General features: G+C 41.1%; 1 protein-coding gene across 1 annotated transcript in view; it reads left to right on the top strand.

Moving 5' to 3' along the window:
* Positions 1-20386, top strand: part of PGM5 (phosphoglucomutase 5) — a 185220-nt gene that overhangs the window by 139261 nt on the left and 25573 nt on the right. Inside the window, exon 10 of the mRNA XM_020912623.2 lies at positions 13688-13822. Coding sequence (XP_020768282.1) covers positions 13688-13822 — 135 coding nt within the window. The remainder of the gene's footprint in view (positions 1-13687; positions 13823-20386) is intronic.

Genomic DNA, 20386 nt, shown 5'->3' with positions numbered 1-20386 from the left:
TGGGTAATGTTAAGAAAAGTTCCATTCTAAAATTCTCCAGTTTTTAACCTTCTTATACATGCTTCATCAAGTACAGACAACAAAATAAATCAGATGCTGCAGTTTGAGGGGACTAGATATAATGGTAGATGTTGCTGTTTTTACTTTGACTAGTGTTTTATACTTAGTCCTTGTCCTTGGGTCCTCTGACTTGCTGATGTTCCAAAGCCCAGTGCCCTGCTGTTACTCTGGTTATATTCTCAGTCTAGTCTGCTTTAGTTTTACAATGATCTTTCACCTCTGTCAAAATGTCAGTCTTTTATTCTAGAAGGCCTTCCATAGCTGGACAAATTCATCACAGTCTTACTTTAGAAAGGTGTAGGATACTGGAAAAACTAGTGGTAAAGAAGTTTGAAGACCTAGAATTGAATCCTGCTCCTGCCACTTACTAGTTGGGAGAGTTGTTAGATTTCTTTGGTCTCTGGTTTCTTTCTCATCTGTAAAACATCTGTGTCACAGAGTTGTTTTAGAAATAGAATGAAATAACATATACAAAAACTCCTAGCCTTCATACAGGGAGTGCACCATGCATCTTTCATGGTTGTGATTTGTTTTGCACAAGAATGCTTTCTTGTAGACCGGATTGAATTCTCTTCAAAATAATACCAGTGAGTCCTGGAGATGTGTAGCCAGGAGCTCAGCACATCTTTGAACCTCCATGCCTCAGATAAAAGTCTGTTCCAGTTTTGTACCATATTCTCACTTCTATTTCATACAGAGTCCTCAGAACAAATTTCCCTAATCTAAGACTCATTTTTTTGTTGTTGCTATAGAACTCAAGAGTTGTAAAATACATGCTTTCTAAAGTATCCCTGGTAAGTTTTTTTCTTCCCCGATGAGGCAGGCTTGAAAACCATTCCTTGAAGGGATTGTCTAGTCATTGGTAGGTTCTGAACTCAATCTCCTTATGCAAAGCTTGACCTCATTTGTTTTGCTGTTAAATCTAATAACACTCTGTTTTGTTTCTTCTTCAGTGCCCTCAGCATTTGGGTGCTTTTTTTTCTGACTCCTCCTTAATCTTTCATATCAGGCTAATTCCTCAACTGGATCTCAAGTGTGGCCTTTGATTTATTACTCCATGTCACTCCCCTTCAACCCTGAATACTGGTTTCCATTTTCACTCTAGAATTTATTGATTTTTTTCCATATTCTTTCATCAGGGCTTCCCTGGTGGCTCAGACGGTAAAGCGTCTGCCTGCAATGCAGGAGACCTAGGTTCAATCCCTGGGTCAGGAAGACCCCCTGGAGAAGGAAATGGCAACCCACTCCAGTACTCTTGCCTGGAAAATTCCATGGATGGAGGAGCCTGGTGGGCTGCAGTCCGTGGGGGTTGCAAAGAGTTGGACACGACTGAGTGACTTCACTTTCACTTTCATCTGAGCTCCATGGTGACCACAAATACTATCAGAACCTGCTCTTGGGAGTTTCTCTAGTAATGAAGGAAGGGTGATCATTCATCTTCCCAGATTCTAGGACCCAAGTGATGCCTTCATCAGCTGGTGTCTCAGAGTCACACTGGAGCTTCCTGCGGGTCTGGGTTGGGCTCATTGGGGGTTTTGGGAGATCAGTTAACACTCAGGTTCATACCTACTGTCAGCAAATCATAGATGGTTCATTCACCACACATGGTCCTGTTGGCGCACAGGGGAAATTCCTCCACAGGTGGGGCCAATGCTAAGCTTTCACTCCTGGGGCCTTTGTCTTGGAATTCCTGGGATGTCAGGATTATCAGCATTCACTTCTGGGGACAATTGAGGCTGGGGAAATTGAGGCATGGTTGCAAAATACACTATCTATTCCTAAAAGACATATTTGAATTTAAATAAACCTGTATTATTTTAAAATAGCTATAAAATAGAATGCTTTGGTGCATTTATTCAATAGATAACCTCTTGTTAGTTCAGTCGCTCAGTCATGTCCGACTCTTCATAACCCCAGGGACTGCAGCACGCCAGGTCTCCCTGCCCATCACCAACTCCCAGAGTTTACTCAAACTCATGTCCATTGAGTCAGTGATGCCATCCAACCATCTCATCCTCTGTCATCCCCTTCTTCTTCCGCCTTCAATTGTTCCCAGCATCAAGGTCTTTTCAGATGAGTCAGTTCTTTGCATCAGGTGGCCAAAGTATTGGAGTTTCAGCTTCAGCGTCAGTCCTTCCAATGAATATTCAGGACTGATTTCTTTTAGGATGGACTGGTTTGATCTCTTTGCAGTCCAAGGGACTCTCAAGAGTCTTCTCCAACACCACAGTTCAAAAGCATCAATTCTTCAGCGCTCAGCTCTCTTTATAGTCCAACTCTCACATCCATACATGACTATTGGAAAAACCATATTTCTTGAGCTGTTTCTTGAGAGCCTACCAAATGCATAATATTGGTTTTTCTCATGGTGCAGTTTTTTTTTTTACTGAAGTATAGTTGATTTACAATGTTGTATTAATTTCTGCTATACAGAAAATTGATTCATTTATACACACATGTACATTCTTTTTTAAAATATTATTTTCCATTATGATTTATCATAGGATACTGAATATAGGTCTTTGTGCTATACAGTAGGACCTTGTTATTATCCATTCTGTATATAATAGCTTACATCTCCTAACCCTAGTGGTGCAGTTTTTTAATATAAATTTATAACAGCTTCACTGAGATAAATAATTCACATAACATGCAATTCACCCATTTAAAGTGTATCATTCAGTGGTTTGCAGTACATAAACTTGTGCAGCCGATGCCATTTGCTGGCTGGGTGATCTTAGGCAAGTTACTCAACTTCCCTGTGCCTTTCTCTCTTGCCTGTGGAGATAGGAATAGTAATTGTGGCTACCTCATACAGCCATTGGGAGAATTCAATCAGATAATACATATAAACTCCTAGTATATAATACACATTAATAAATGATTAACTAAAATAACATATTAAAAGAGCATCCTTAAAAAAATAAAAATAAAGAGATTATTTAAGTCAGCAAACAATAAATAAATAAATAAAAGAGCATCCTTGGGAAAGCAAGATTTTAGCATTTAATGAACTATGCATGCGTGCTAAGTTGCTTCAGTTGTGTTCGACTCTTTGTGACCCTATGTTCCTTGTCAGGCTTCTCTGTTTGTGATAAGAAAAGCAGGGGAAAGAATTCAACGACATGCAGCTTTGCAGGGTGTCACGTGAAGACATGGGAAAGCCCCTCAGTTTCTGCGTTATCTGTGAATTGATTCAAACTCACATTTCTCTGCTTCCCCCAACATCCTCTGTGCTCTGTCACACACACACTTCACTTCAAAAAGAAAAAGGATTTTTAAGGCAGCTCTGTGTTGAGGTCAGAGTCAGGGAACAGACCGTGGGAAAATAAAGTTTTTTCACATGTATCTCTAGAGATAAAGAAGAAATGTTTCCCCATTGAAAATGAAATTAAAATCCTGTTCTGGTGATATACCACTCCCCCACCCCTCCCACCCCCATCCACTCCACTGCTCTGAAAAAGTTCAACAGAGTCTGTCCTGCCTGTGAGATCTTGTGGAAGTCAGTCAGGGAGCAAGAAGGAGGGACTTCCCTTATCCTGTGGCTAAGACTCTGCATTCCCAGTGCAGGGGGCCTGAGTTCAATTCCCAGTCAGGGAACTAGATCCCACGTGCTACAACTAAAAGATCCTGGCACAACCAAATTGAAAAAAAAAAAAATAAATAAGGAGCAAGAAGGAAACCCCTCACATGAATTCCCAGGGACTTCACTGACCTTACTGTGGCCTGTCAGATCTCATGGAATTTATTATGGCTGCTGCCAAGAGAAAAGTTGATGTGTGCCTTCCACTAAACAGGACCCAAGAGAGACTCTGATTTAGAAATAGCAATTGAATGAGGTATGGTTCAATGATAGAAGCTCATCCTTCGTGGTCCCAAGAGGATATGTCACTGGTTATTTTCTGGTTGGTAAAATCTAGTAACATGAATGAATTATGATGGTTTCTTCAAGTGCAAGTGGAAAAAATAGCCAATAACTAGCTACTCTAAGAATAGGGGTATAGTTGTTGATTAATAGTTGCATAGAGTGGCCCAGTCTTTTCTCAAGGATGGATTTATTATGCAAATACCAAGATTTTCCCTGGTGTTTGGCATATTCTCTCTTCTCTCAATAGTCACTATCCTGGGGATACCCAGATTTTCTTTCACCGTTGTCCTTCCTCATCTCCTCCTTATAGCCCCAACTATGAGACTTTCCTGGCTCTGGGAGAAAGAGTGCTCCAATTCCAGTTCTGTGAAAGAAAGACAACTTGACAAATGGTACCAGCATTGAGTGGAGGCATATTGCCACCAGAGTGGGCATCAATCCAGATCTATGACCTGTAATTTGAAAATTAGCTTTGAAATGAGAAACCTTGATACTTTAGGAGCAAAATTTAACCAACTGAGTCTCTCTTTATGACTCATCTAGCTCCCGTATTTCTATTTACCAAGATTAAAAATCATTAAATTCTATGAGTGCTGAAGTAATTTGCAAGTATAAGTTCAGCTGATATTTAAAAAAAAAAAAACTGATGTAAATAAATGCATACCAGTTAGCTGATTTGGAAAACCAAATCCAATTTGATTATGTCAGACTAACTCTGAACTTATTAATACCTCTTCAAGTTATGCAAGCTGTGTGGAAACATTTTGATGTCGTCCTCAACCTGGAAAAAAGAGCCATTTGAAATTAGTTCAGAGAAAAAGTACACTTTGAAGACTGATTCTGAAGTTAATTTGCTTTTAATGTTGTTATTTTAATATGCAAGGAGATGTCTATACTTTTTAATTTCAGTGTTTAGAAATAATAAAGATAGTAAATTGGTAATCTTGAAATCATATTTTGGTCTGACATGTGGTGCTTTAATATGTACCGTGGTATTGCCAACTCCTGGTCAACAGATATAGAGGTTTACTAAGGCCTCGTTTCTGGCAGCCTCACATGAAGGCAACTGAACAGTGTCAGCTGAAAAATCTGGGGCTCTGGAGGGGCCCTCTATTCAGAGTTAACTGGTCAGCCTTTAACTTCAAGCTTAAACTTTTATTATGTTCCAATCAATGAACCAACTAAGAGACTGTCATATTAACAGCCCTTGTCCTATAACATGCCATTTGCTGGAGTGTGGTTTGCACACCTAGAAGTAGAATTGAAGATAATCACTTCAGTCAAACTTATTATCCCACCTATAGATTTAGTTAAATCTGAATGTTAGAACCCATTAATGGTCCTCCTGTGTCAAGTGATACACATGTCTAGGGAGTAAAGTGTTATGATTACATATATATTGTGATCAAGTCTGGGTTAACAAGCCCTTTTTCTGGACTTCCCTGGTGGTCCAGTGGTTAAGACTCTGCATTTCTAATGCAGGGGTTGCAGATTTGATCCCTCATCATGGAACTAAGATCTCACATGCTACATGGCACAGCCAAAAATTAAATTAAAAAAAAAATGAAATCCTTTTGCTGTTGCAAGTTGTAGTTGTTTAAAAAATTCCTTTAAATAAATACGCATTCCTTTCCTACCTTAATACAACATGGTGAAGGTAGTAGAAGTTTGAGTCATTCGTGTCCGACTCCATTGAATGACTAGTTTTCAAATACCTACTTGCGTGCCAGTCAGCTTGCTGGGCATTGAGGATATAGCAGCACACAGGACTTGCTAGCAGGAAAGACAGACTGCCACTAAACTTGTAATGGCTACAGGGTTTATTAAAGAGCATTGCAGAGAAATCACTTATTTGGAAGTGCATTGCAGAAGGAGGCCTTCCCTGGTGGCTCAGACAGGAAAGAATCTGCCTCAAGTGTGGGAGACCTGGGCTTGATCCCAGGGTTGGGAAGAGCCCCTGGAGGAGGGCACTCCAGTATTCTTGCCTGGAGAATCCCCATGAACAGAGGAGCCTGGCAGGCTAGTCGTGGAGTCACAAAGAGTCAGACATGATTGATCAACTAAGCACAGCACAGCAGAAGGAATGAACCTAGACTGGGGCTCTGGAAAGCTCTCCATTGGAAAGTGATATTTAAGCTGTGCCCTGAAGAGTAGATGGGGCTGGCTCAGGTGAAACTGTCTTATTAGGCTACTGTACATGTTTTTCTTCCATTAACTGTACTTACACTGTTGTTTAGCTTTCCAGAGAAAGAGCTGGGTTTCCTATGTGCTGTCACATTCCCAATGGGATGTTACAATGGCTGTGATTATGATTCCAGCTCTAGTGCTCATTCTACAGCACTGTAGTTGTGGGAAGTAAAAATAATTGGGCCTCTTGGTAGATACATTGAAGATTATGAATTAAAAATTGTTTTTCCTGATGGGTACTTTTCCTGTGATTTTGCCTGTTGCCTTCCTATCACCAAACATGTATTCAGTGCTTTGTAATGATCTGTTGGCTGATTCCGAAAGAGAGTGAGAGAAACTATTTTTGGTTAGTTGGGAAGTTCTGACTCCCCTCCTTCTGATTTGTTTGGGTTTTGTTGTAATGAATTACCTTTTCCTGACATAATTGATTGCTTTAGGATTATCTTCTAAAATGTTGGTAACATTGATAGAAACCTGCTAAGATGTGTGATAAGAATCTAAGCATTTTGGAATGGCATCCCAGTAAATTCCTACTGAAGTACTAATGTGTGTGTATAGTCAGGAGGGCAGCCATCCCCAGGAAAATTAACTATTAAAGGAAAAAGCTGCAGCCTATCACAGGAACTGAAGGAGGAAACTACTCCTGTTGTCTGGGTAAACAATGTCTGAATCCAAAATATCCCAGAACCAGGCCTGGTGTTGAGTGAACAGATATCAGCAGCCATCTTGGCTAAAGGCACAGGGAAATGGAATGTGTATGACCTAGGTCCATTGCTCCAAACTTGATAGTTGAAATCTGGATGAGCACTAGCTTGTAAGTCTTTAGTCTCCAAGTAGGCTTCTCATCACTAAAGTGAGTTTTGCTGGAGAGGTGTTTTAAAAGTGCACTTAAGAAGCCATTTGACCTTGATTTTTTCTAGATAAGCATTTGCAATTGTTGGTTTCCAAGAGCGCTGATTGTTTATTTAAAAGTCTAGATGAGGTTTGCTCCCCAGGGTAGGGCAAATGGGTACAGCTATGTAATCAGTGCACTGCACAAAGGCAGGGGCCTAATTTGGGAGGAGAAGCTAAAGTCCAGACCAGCCAAGAGGAAAGATGCTTCTGTGTAATTTGTCCACCCAGAGGGGGACTGCCTGTAATTTATATAAGGGCATGGTATGGACTAGCAGCTGCCCAGCTCAGCCACCATTGAACTCATGCTCGCAGCTAACTCTGTGACTTAAACAAAGAAAAATGGGGTAATTCTAGGTAATTTTTTTCATGGCAAGAAATATCTGTCCAATCCAAATCTGCTTTCTAAGCTGCATGCTTTCTTCTACAAAATATGGTTCAGATGTTACACAGTGATATTTTCACCTTGAAGCTTTCCAGATAAATCACTGGGATTTCCTGTGGGAAGTAACATGTGAGCCAATCTCGTAGAGTTTCTCTCTTCCAAGCCTGTCCTGTCTCCAGGTTCACATGCCTGGGGTGGCCAACAGGCGGTATAGGCAACACTGTACCAGATTTCAGGGCCATACGCTGTGTTCACTTGGAATTCATCCTAAGTCAGTGTTTGACTAGGGCAGATGCTGCCAAAGAACTGTTGGTAATGTACAGTTCCTCCTTCCCCGCCTGGCTGCAACATGTCATAGAGTCTCCAAACTCACATCTGGCAGCTCTGCTTGTACTTAGCAACTTGCAGGTTTCCCTGCATTGATTTACACAAGGGCTTAAAAAAAAAAATCATGTATCAAACATTTATCAGATACCTACTGTACATAAAGCTCTGTGCCAGTTTGGGGGAACCATACAAAGTCACAGGAGATATTGTTCAAATATTTCACATGAAAGCAATGAATGGCTATCAGTGGTTTCATATGGTCAACTGAGATTACAAGCCTGGAGCCAGAAGAAAAAAGGTAGGCTGAAACCCTGGCTCCTCCATTTACTGGTCGTGTGACCTTGAGCAAGTTTTCTAACTTTCCATTTTTTTAGCAAAAGGAGAAAGTGGCCTGGATTATCCTAAGGTCTTCCTTTCAGGACCTTAAAATTCTAAAATTGGCCAACCAGTAAAGAGTATATATTTTTTTTTGCCAAAAAGCCATTCAGTGGGAAGCATGAAGAAGATAAATGGTAACATATCTGTGTGTTTAGTAGTGATTTCAGAGGACATGGCAAAGTTTTAAAAATAAAATTAATTTTAACTGCCCAATTTAAGAATAGGTATGTAGCATTGCTAGGAGACTCAGGTTTGATCCCTGGGTTGGGAAGATCCCCTGGAGAAGGCAATAGCAACCCACTCCAGTATTCTTGTCTGGTGAATCCCATGGACAGAGGAGCCTGGAGGGCTGCAGGCCATGGGGTCGCAAGAGTCAGACATGACTGAGTGACTCACACACATATACACACATGTAGCATTATACCACAAACCATTACCATTTAGACATTATACAGCAATCTTTTGCAAAATCTGGAAAGTTGGACAAATTAGAGCACAGCGCCATTTTCACTAAGAGCTTTAACCTAAGAAAAAGAATTCTCTTATATAGTGATTTGTAATTTTTAAAGCACTTCTCACATACATTTTCTGATCTGATACAACAGCGCAGTAAGCCAGGCTGTATTATTTTCATCCACTTTTTAGGAAACTAAAGGTTTGAGAGCCTAAGTGACTTACTCAAGACCACCGGCTGATAAAGCTAGCCAGAATTCTAGTCCCATTCTCTCCTTGTTGTTTTTATTCCTGTATCACTTCCACTGACTCTCCACCAACAGCAAACCAAAAAAGGGCAGATATGGGGAGGAAAAGAAATACTATAGAGATAGCTGGAAGCAGATTGAAGGATTTCTGGGTGGAGTGGCTCTTTAACAATTCTTTTTCATTGGGACAAAGATAAGGTGGGAAAACCTACCCTGGTCACTGAGGCATACAGCTATGGTCACTCCAAGGGGGAAAAAACCCTAGGCTGGGTGTGCAATGCCCCATCCCATTAGTTAACATTATCTTCTAATGGAGGAGGGCATCTTTCTCCCTTTGAGTGTGGCTGTTGTGTCATCATGGAAATTTCAGCTGCTATAGCTGCTGCGGTTACAGTGGTATCATGGATCCCTTCAGTACTGCTTCAGGAATTCCTTAGGCGATCGTGCTAAAAACAGTTAGTGTCAGAGGCTCAAGAGGAGATGCTTCCGGTGGTTCTGCTGCTGGCAAGGCACTAGGAGGAGGCTTTCAGGACTCAGCAGCAACATGATGTTTCATTAGGCCCCTGTGTTATGGCCTCCTAAGACCCCAGTTTGCTGGTAGTGTATGTCAGAAACCTCAGTTCATAAAGGCATCTTCCTTAAGACTGACATGTAGGATAGTCAGTCACTTGATACATGAAGTAGGTGACCCAGAGAAAAAAGACTACTAGTCTGGTGTCCACATGTGGCTACACATTAGAATCGCATGGAGGGCTTTTACAAAACTAATACCCAAGTCACACCCCATACAAACTCAATCACCATGTCTATGTGAAAGCCAGGTACCACTATTTTTAAAGACTCCTGGCTGATTTCAGTATGTATTAAGTTTTGCAATTAATGGGCTAGCTAATAATTTTTACAAGATCATCCAACTGGGGAAAAGAACTTATCATGGTTCAACTCCATTGTTTTTAACTGAAACTGACCTTTGCCCTGAAAATGAAGAATGAGCGACACAGTATCCTTCACAATTAACCTTCAGATTGAATCCTTTAGCCCCATATTCACCAGTGGAGAATATGAGTGTGTTTCCATTTGGCCTTGTAAAATGTGGAAGGAGGCCTTCTGGTAGCATTCATACCAGTTGTGGGACATGTAATAACAATCACTCAACAAGTGTCAATGGAGGGCCTACTGTGTACCGGGCTTGTCCTAGGCTGTATCAATAAATGGTGAGCAAGGAACATAAGGGTTTGCCCTCCCAGAGCTTATCAGCTAAAAAAGGACCAAGATATAATTCAGTGATTCCAACACTTTAGGGTTAAGACTTTAAAGGGAACTTATTTTATTCACTTGCTCTAGGCCTTGTTTCTTCGAGAGGATTTGTGGCAGCAAACACACACATAATGAAATTGTTAGAATATAAATAAGAAACAAATCAAGACTAGGGAAAATATAAATAAGAGTAGAGAGTCAAGAACAGAGGAAGAAAAATTCATAATTATGCAAATCATAAGGATCCACTTGGGCTTACCCTCAAATTTGGCACAAAGTATCCTGGCAGCCAAATTGAAAAGGGAACCATGGTTAGTTATAAAGTTCTTGTTGTCAGAAAGACAAAAAAACCCCTAGTTCCTCGGGGGAGGAAAGGCTTTCCTAACACTTGGCTCTTGAGGAGATGTCTCTTGTGGAGCTTCATACAGTCTCCTATAGTGACTACAAAAAATAGATTTTATAACTGTGCCTTGCAGACCCGGCAATAAAAGTGAGGACATAAAATAAAATGTAATTTAATAAATCCATTTCTGTCACGAGTAGGTGATCAGAAGTAAGTTGATTGAGGTCAAATATATGTCCAGATGAACAGTGACTAGAAGTTGGAGTACCTGGAGGACAGCCTTATAGCAGCCCTCATAATTTCTTTCTACTGGAATTTCCATAGCCATATGGTTATATTTTCAATTTTCTAGGGTAGAGTTGAAAGGTAAGTATTCCATGTTGTGGATAATGGGATGGTTATATGAGGGGTCAGCAAACATTTTCTGTAGAGAGCCAGATAGTAAATATTTTGGCTCTCATGAGCCAGACGGTCTGTCTTAACAGTTCAACTCTGCAGTTGTAAGACAAATCAGTCATGGACAACACAGAAATGAACAGGCATGGCTGTGTTTCAGTGAAACTTGATTTATAAGAACAAGTGGCAGGTCAAATTTGGCTGACAAACTATATCACTAAGCCTAAGTTTAACCTAATAAATAAATAAATAAATAAATAAATAAAAAGCAAAGTATATTACTGGCATTTTTTGTTGGAATTATGGAACATTTTTAAACTTGGCCAGTCTTGGTCAGTGGTGATTTCTGGCCTCATTATTTAGTTGATAGCAGGTGATGATACCTGTTGAAGAGAACATGGCTTGCACTGAGGCTGCAAATTCATAAAGTTCACTGGAGCAATGTGTAGACCCCAGAACAATCCAGTACAACTATTCATCCATCCAAGTGATGCTCAGCAGTCATGGGACTCTCAGGTTGTTGCAACACAGAGCTGGGCTCGTTTTACGTATTTTTTTGGTTCCACATGGAGAAAGAGAATTGTTATGTTCCTCACTGGGAGGTCTAACAAACCAACGTGGATTCTCTATTAAGATATCCTTAGGAAAGAGAGATGACACTGACATTGAGTTGTTTCCAGCAGCTTGATGTGTGCTATTCACTCCTTTAACATCTTTTCAAGTGCAAAATCTATTTCAAGCTACCCAATGTACATTCTAACCAAACTTTCATGAGTATAGCCAAATATATGGCTACACGCAGGGGAAAAACCTACCAAACAACAACAGAAGAAACATCATTTCACTGTAAAAAAGGACTTAGCTATGAGCAGATAATAAAAAAGGACTTAGCTATGAGCAGATAATAAACCATGTTGATGGTTTATCATGGCCTGAATTCTTAAATATCCTCTGATGCTGGGAAAGATGAAAGACAGAAGGAGAAGGGGCCAGCAAAGTATGAGATGATTTGATGGTATTGCCAACTCAGTGGACATGAATTTGAGCAAACTCCAGAAGAGAGCAAAGGACAGGGAAGCCTGGCATGCTATAGTCTAGAGGCTCACAAAGAGTTGGACAAGACAGCAACTGAACAACAACAACAATGGCCATAAACTAAATTGGGAGGTTAATTGTGTAATGGAGCTACCTTAAAGGGTTAAGTCCAGGAGGTCATCAGAAGAGCTGGCTTCAACTCATTTAGCATCTGCAACAAAAGAAGCTTTAGGGCTTCAGCTTTGAAGTTTTTAAAAACATGGCTATGAATTCAATGGTGGAACCAACCTTTGGGGTTTCATTGTCAGTCTATACAGAATTTGGTATATCATACTTTCTGGATAGCAGAGAAATTGGTTTGTTTGCTCCATTTGGAATTTCCTAACTATTCACTTATCCAGCAACACAAGGTGGTTAAGAAAATAGTTTTGCTCATTGTAATAGAATATTTTAGGCTCATGGAGAGCACATACTGTCTTTATTGTCATATACCCAGGGCTTAGCCCTGTACCAGATCTACGAGGGTCACTGTAAAATGCATGCCCATGAGTGACTTCTGGGCAAAACTATCATGTCTGCAAAACTTGTGCCACAGAGCAATTGAAGGCACATGCCAGGAAGGGACATGGCTCCTTGTTATTACACAAATTGTGGCAGACATTGAACCACTCAAAAAGAGACTAAGCTTTTTATTTTGCAATTGGAACAAAATATGCTTGCAAAACTTAAAAAACAGAAAACTGCTCAAATGGAATCACAGTGTTTCCCAGTGATATCACCAGATCAGGGTAGGGGTAGGAGATTAGCAATCAGGTTCATGTGGCATGTATGAATATTTTTAACAATGGCTTATTCTTGACAAGCAGGATTTGAGGCCAGAGAAGTTTCCAAGTAAATTTCTTAGGGAAAATGTCTGCTATCAATTTGCCTGAGACTTCTACTTTTTCAGAATCAACAAGCAACCAGACATATTGTTTTGTTCCTGCCTATCTTTCCTCTGGCCCCAGTCAATATGTTTATTTATAACAATAACTTTATCAGTTGTCTTAAGAAAACAAATTTCCTTCAACAGAAGTCACAATGTGATCTCAGTCATATTTTTTAAAATGTTGCTGCCACTAATAAGAGATGCATAGAGAATGGATGCTGTTCTGAGCCAAAGTCAAATAGTGGTCAGTGTGTGAGATACTGCTGCAGCTCTACCCGCACCACACACTGATGGCCAGGTCTTACGAGCAAGAAGGAAAAAGAGAACCAAGAGGATGAGGCTGTACACAGAAACCCTCAAAACCCCGTAAAAGCTCCAGCCCTGAGCGTTTCATTGTAGGACTTCATGGCTCCCAGAGAAGTATGGGAATGTGGGCAGAAACAGAGAGGAGGTGAAGTTAAAGCCAAGTCTGACATCACATGGGGATAGCTTTGATGTGGATAATTTGTCTCACTGTAACAGATAAATTACCTACCTGATTGCATCCAGCAGGTTCCAAAGAGACAAACTTTGGCTCCAGTGACACTCATTAAATATCACCCCATCCTTGTTACCTCCACGTCTTTCTGATTTCCACATTGCCAGACCAAGGGAGCTTGAGCATCTGTCCGTAGTGTTGTTCCTAATCCCACCCTCCCCAACATTCACCAGAAAGCAACAGTAACAGAATAGAGATGATAGATAACCTCAGGGAGCATCTGGATTTACCTCACTGTCCCGCTGGAGTGAGTGTAGAGAGCCAATTATGAGTTGTCATGCTGCTGAGCATCTTTGGAGCATAGAGCTATGCTAATCTCCAAAGCCAGTATTGATCATTTTTACATGTATGCTTATTTGTTCACTGATCCATCCTTGGTGTTCTTGCTCTCAGGGCCTGAGGATCATTTTCTCTGATGCATCTCGGCTCATCTTCCGCCTCAGTTCCTCCAGTGGCGTGCGGGCCACCATCAGACTGTATGCAGAAAGCTACGAGAGGGATCCCAGCGGCCATGACCAGGAGCCGCAGGTAACACAACAGAGCTGTGTTCTCAGCACAGTGTATCTTACACTCATGGAAAATTTCAGGAGCTCCAGTGGGCCTTTAGTGGGGGAGATTTAGAAAGGCGTATGGATAGCTGCAGCCAAAGGCACACTTAGAATGACTCTAAGTAAATTTAACTCTTTCATTGCAGTGTTTGAAACAGAAAAATTGCTCTCAAGCATCTATGGGTTTAGAACAGCATTTCCCAAACTACTTGCTGTCCTGTAGTTTTTGGACTTTAGTGACCTCAAGAGAGGCACCTTGTAAAGATAAGTTGAGAAAATTTTGAGTTAGTCAAGCTGATCCAACTCCTCAGAGCCTTGACTATACTCATTTAAATGATCAGTTCCCAAGTGTTTGGAAAGCTCCGAGTTGGATGGTGACCTTGAGGTGCCAGTACAGGTGCCACCCTAGACTTCCTGAGGTCGCTGCCTGGCCCGGCATGAGAAGAGGGCCCAGGGCTGCTCTGAATTTAAAGTTCAGGGAGGACACTGACAAAGCTGGGCTGGCTTGAGTTTAGCAGAGCCCTCTCAAGTTGTCCAAAAAGGGCAAATTAAAAACTCACTTAGAAGAGCAACAGCACCACCGTATCCCACTCCCAAATTTGTTAAAGCTCCAGGCAACATTAAGCAATACCAGAAAACCCCCACTCTAATGCTGGGTACTTGCAGGCACACTGCAGGCTGCCCCTCCCTGCCTTGATCTCTAGTTTAACCTGGGTTTTGAGGCAGAATCTTCGATGAGATGTTTCCTTGCATTGAAAACACTGGTTCCCCCTGCAGCGCTTCTTCTGTGCAGAAGGAGAGGAACAAAGAAAAACTCATTGCTTCTCAGTTTAGTGTTGCCCAGAACTTTCAGTTGTAATTTACCAAATTTGTGTCCTGGAAGGAGTAAAATACCAGGAAGGGTTATCTTTCCTTGTCAGTAATTTAGTGGTTTTTAATTAAAAAAAAATTGCCTCTTTCTTTGGAGAATCTCAAAGAATTTGGTAAAAATGATACCATAGATTCTTATACCTGACCCTGTAACCAGTAGATCTGTCTGGAGTAAAATTATCTAAAGCAGGAGACCAAGAGCTATTGTTAGGATCATTGAGAGTTTGAAAGGGAGAGCACAGGGCCAGCATTGAGACTCTGGCCTTTCCTTCTCAGGATCCCAGACTTTTCATGCAGGGATGTGCCACAGTCTGCCAACATAATTTGTTAGTGAGTACTTTTCATGCAAGATAGTACCTAATCATGCAAGAATTGGAGGCTGTATAAAAATTCCATATAAAACTCTTCTACATCTCATGTTGGAAAATGAGATTAAAGCGAGGGCCTGAAAGTCCAGAGCTATGTACCGGGTGAGGAATGATATTCCTGGCGTCACCAACTCTGACTCACTCTGACTCAAGGCTATTTTTTCTCAACATTCTTTTCCCTATTTGCATGGGGTAAGTGGTTATGATGTTTGCTTATTTTTATTTATCTCTGCACCAAGTGCAGAAGTATGATGTCTAGGCCATTAGACATGTCTAAAAAATCCTATGCACATATGAGTGTCTCTCTGAGGTAGTCCCACAAAGCCAAGTGGTGTTAGTTTTTTTAGGCTTCCTTTGAAGCTGAAAGCCATCACAGGCCTGCTGCTAGAGGACTGTGGTAAATATCTACATCAGTCTGTGGGTAAAAGAAAAAAAAAAAACATAAGTAATGCTGGTTACAGTTGCCATGGCTATGTTATTATCCATTCCATTGGTTTAAAAAGTTTGCCATTTTGAATGACTCAGAAACCCCTTCATTGATATGGCTCTTCTTCTGATGACTGCTGTTATTTCCCTTTCTAATCGTAAGTGAGGGTTTTCTCAGTCCTTGCTAGATGGGCCTCAGAATGTTTAACTTACAATCTAGCTAAACATTTTAGCTTAAAAATAGATTTCCATATTCAAACACCAGACTTCATTGACTCATCAACTTCAGGCATTTTACATGATACAGTTCAGTCAAGATAAAATGTAGAGTAGATTTTAAAAGACATCTAATCCCCTAAGGAAAAGGAAACACCGTTTCTCTGCAGGCCCACCTGGCTCAATTACTGCTGACCTGTCCCTCGGCGTCCAAGTTTAACCACTGGGGGCCCCCTTCCAGCATTGCTTTCCAGGACCACTTGCCTCTGCTTTCCAAGAGCTCTGGAAAGAAAAGCCTGCAGTTAACTGTTAACAGAGATCAAAGATAAGACCTTCTGCTTCAGCTGCTAAGATTATTACTGGTCCAGGGTTGGCCAGACAACACCAGCTTGTGATGCTTTCTCAGTCACAGAGACCTCTTCCATCCTTCTAGCTTGTTCTGACTTAGAGCCTGGAAAGCAGAGAACAGATGCCCCCACCTGCCCCCTCCTTGCACTCAGAAACCTATAAAAGTAACTCTCTAATCTACAGAGGTTCTATTGATACTCTTATTCTAATTCAACAGGTATTTATTTTGATGTTTTACCCATTCTAATTTAATACTATCTCCATTTAAGTTATTTAATAAGAAGATTCCCTTATTGTTGTTATTCAACAAGAGTTCTTCACAGGCGGCATGGTGGTGAAAAAAAAAAAAAAAAAAACTCCTCCTGTTTGCACAAAAGACGCAAAAGACACAGGTTGGACCCCTGGGTTGGGAAGATCCCCTGGAGTAAGAAATGGCAACCTACTCCAGTATTCTTGCTTGGAAAATTCCATGGACAGAGAAGCCTGTCAGGCTCCAGTCCATGGGGTTGCAAAGAGTTGAACACAACTAAGGGCACATGCAAGGAGTTCCCTTTAACTAGCTTATGAGCATCTGGCTCTTTTACTTTGCATATGGTTAGTTTCTTTTCCAGACATTTTAAACACATGTGAACAGAACATGTTTTAAACATTTATGCTGTGGTTGACTTGTGGAAGTATTCATAACTATCCTGGTGATGCAACTAGGAAAACTTGTGATACAATCTATATGCACATAAGTCTCTACTCCTGTGTGTAGATTTTCCATGTGGGTCCTTTTGTCTAACAGTAATTATACCATTTGTCTTAAGTTGTGTAAAATAATCTCTTATCTACACCAGATTAAAAAATTCTATTTACATACACTTGTGGATTGATAGTGAGGGGAGAAGGAGGTGGGGAGGGCTCTGATGAGATGAGAAGGTACTTGCCTTGCCCTTACCCTGTGTCCTTGGTAAATTAGGAGGGAAAGCTTCCAAGTCCTGTTTCTGAAAGATTACATAGTTTTAAAAATACAAGATTACTTTAATTTTACTGGCAATCAGTAGGGCTTCAGTGAGCCCTCACACCAGCTGGGAATAATTTGGAAAAAGGGATGAGCCAAAATAATTTAAATTCACAGGTAACCAGAAACAGTCCAATTATTTCCATTTTCTTTCCCATCAAGTTTATTATCAGGGCCACTATATTAAGCGTTTTTTTTAAACTTCTTTCCTTCTCCCTTTGAACCTGAGGGTGGAGTAACTAATGAATAATAAAAGATCCAAAAGGAAAAGGAAGGAGAAGTTTTGCTAAAGCCTGGGGTAATCACAGGCTGATAATCAGTTCCCTACTAATCAGCAGCTGGCTTTGGTACTTTAATTGCAGAATATAACCATGGCCCACCCCACCTAGTCACTGGAAGGAGACAGATTTTCTCTAACCGTCCTTACAAATTGAGGGAATGTATGTATGTATTTCTGATAAGCTGTACATAGACTATTTTAAAAGCTAATATCTAAGCACCAGAAGATTCTGCATTGAATTCTTCTGATGCTTTCTTCTACCTGTTCTTATTATGACTTTATAATCTAGAAATATAAAGCCCAGAGCCCTTTTGTATTATGTTGGAAGAACATATAATTTATCTTCCAAACTACAGTACTTCTGAGAGTGAAATGGGGGCACTGATAATCACTATGTTGAGACTATCCCCAACACATCAAAACAAATGGTTCTTCTAGCTATGCACCTCCATGCCGTCTTAAATCTGCAGGTCTCTTTGCAGACAGGTTCTTAAAAGAATCAGCAGTTTAAGCCCAATAGTACAAAGAGAGCAGGCCAAGAAGAGTTAGATCAGTGATTCTAACCCAGATTGCACGTCAGAACCACTTGGGGGCCTTGGCGAAGATACCATGACTGGGCCTACTCCCAGAGACTGACTTTTAATTATTCTGTGTAGGCCTCTAGTTTTAAAAAAGCTTCCTATTAATAGGTGATTCTAATTAGATGAGCATATTACTTTATATATACTTGTATATATATACAAGTATACATTAATATACTTGTTTGTGTATGTGTGTGTGTGTGTGCGCACATGTGCATGCACATGCACTCAGTCGTGTCAAACTCTTTACAACCCGGTAAACGGTAGCCTGCCTGTGAAATTCTCTGTCTGTGAAATTCTCCAGGCAAGAATACTGGAGTGGGTTGCCATTTCCTACTACAGGGGATCTTCCCAACCCAGGGATCAAACCCACATCTCTTGTGTCTCCTGCATTCAGTTCAGTCGCTCAGCCGTGTCCGACTCTTTGCGACCCCATGAACCACAGCACGCCAGGCGTCCCTGTCAACTGCTAGAGTCTACCCAAAGCCATGTCCATTGAGTCAGTGATGCCATCCAACCATCTCATCCTCTGCCATCCCCTTCTCCTCCTGCCCTCAGTCTTTCCAGCATCAGGGTCTTTTCAGATGAGTCAGTTCTTCGCATCAGGTGGCCAAAGTATTGGAGTTTCAACTTCAACATCAGTCCTTCCAATGAACACCCAGGACTGATCTCCTTTAGGATGGACTGGTTGGATGTCCTTGCAGTCCAAGGGACTCTCAAGAGTCTTCTTCAACACCACAGTTCAAAACCATCAATTATTCGGTGCTCAGCTTTCTTTATAGTCCAACCACACATGACTACTGGAAAAACCATAGCCTTGACTCTAAGGACCTTTGTTGGCAAAGTAATGTCTCTGCTTTTTAATATGCTATCTAGGTTGGTCATAACTTACCTTCCAAGGAGTAAGCGTCTTTTAATTTCATGGCTGCAGTCACCATCTGCAGTGATTTTGGAGCCCCCAAAAATAGAGTCAGCCACTGTTTCCCTATCTATTTGCCATGAAGTGATGCCATGAGACTGGATGCCATGATCTTAGTTTTCTGAATGTTGAGCTTTAAGCCAACTTTTTCACTCTCCTCTTCCACTTTCATCAAGAGGCTCTTTAGTTCTTCACTTTCTTCCATAAGAGTGGTGACATCTGCATATCTGAGGTTACTGATATTTCTCCTGGCAGTCTTGATTCCAGCTTGTGCTTTTTCCAGCCCAGCATTTCTCATGATGTACTCTGCATATAAGTTAAATAAGCAGGGTGACAATATACAGCCTTGATGTACTCCTTTTCTTGTTTGGAACCAGTCTCCTGTTCCATGTCCTGTTCTAACTGTTGCTTCCTGACCTGCATACAGGTTTCTCAAGAGGCAGGTCAGGTGATCTGGTATTCCCATCTCCTTCAAAATTTTCCACAGTTTATTGTGAGCCACACAGTCGAAGGCTTTGGCATAGTCAATAAAGCAGAAATAGATGTTTTTCTGGAACTGTCTTGCTTTTTCAATGATCCAGTGGATGTTGGCAATTTGATCTCTGGTTCCTCTGCCTTTTCTAAAACCAGCTTGAGCATCTGGAAGTTCATAGTTGCTTTTTTACCACTGAGCCACCTGGGAAGCCCAAGATACTTATATACATATAAGTATATATTAACATATGTACACTTTGGTATACATATATTTTAATGTGTTTAAAAATCACCTGGGGCTCTGGCTAAGCTTATCCTGACTCAGCTTTGGGGAAGACCAGAGAGTCTACATTTCTAACAAGCCCCCAGTCATGTTGTGCTGCTGGTCCAGGGGCTACACTTTGATCAGCAAAGAGTTAGATGAACCATGAAGCCCTAAAAACAAGACCTTGAAAAAAATCTTATGGAGAAACTTAATTTTTACTCAAGTTTTTCTCCATTTTCAGAATTCAATTTTTTTTTAAAGTATAGTTGATTGACTTTGAGATTTTTAAAATGGCAGAAGGGGCAGCATCTGTTTTTAGTGCCCTTCACTGTCCTCTAGACTTCCCAGATGCCTACTGGACTCCACATGAATGTTTTCTAGACATCTCAGCTTGATGTGTGCAAAACTGAAGTTCTGCCAGCACCTTCCCCTTCCCCTCCCCAAACCCTGTTTCTTTTAGTTTTTTCATCTCAGTAAATGGCATTTTCATCCTTCTAGTAGGTTTGGTTAGAAATCTAGGATTCATCCTTGACTCCTTTTTTTCTCCCTTTCCTACTGCGCGTCCAAGAGCAAGTCCTATCAACGCGACCTTCAGAACACAGCCAGAGTCTGAGAGTCTTCTGCCCCCACTGTTGCCACCCTGGGCCAGGCTGCTCTCCTTTAGACGCCTGCAGTGCTCTCCTCATGGACCTCCTTCCTTCCACCCTGTCCACTCCTGCCCACACCCTCGCCTCAGCACAGCACCCAGAAGAACTGCTTTAAAAACACTTTAGATCACCTCCTTGCCCTAAGGA

Source organism: Odocoileus virginianus, chromosome 18 (genome assembly GCF_023699985.2).
Source record: "Odocoileus virginianus isolate 20LAN1187 ecotype Illinois chromosome 18, Ovbor_1.2, whole genome shotgun sequence".
NCBI lineage: Eukaryota > Metazoa > Chordata > Mammalia > Artiodactyla > Cervidae > Odocoileus > Odocoileus virginianus.
The sequence above is the reverse complement of the archived record's forward strand: the minus strand, read 5'-3'. Positions and strand labels throughout refer to the sequence as shown.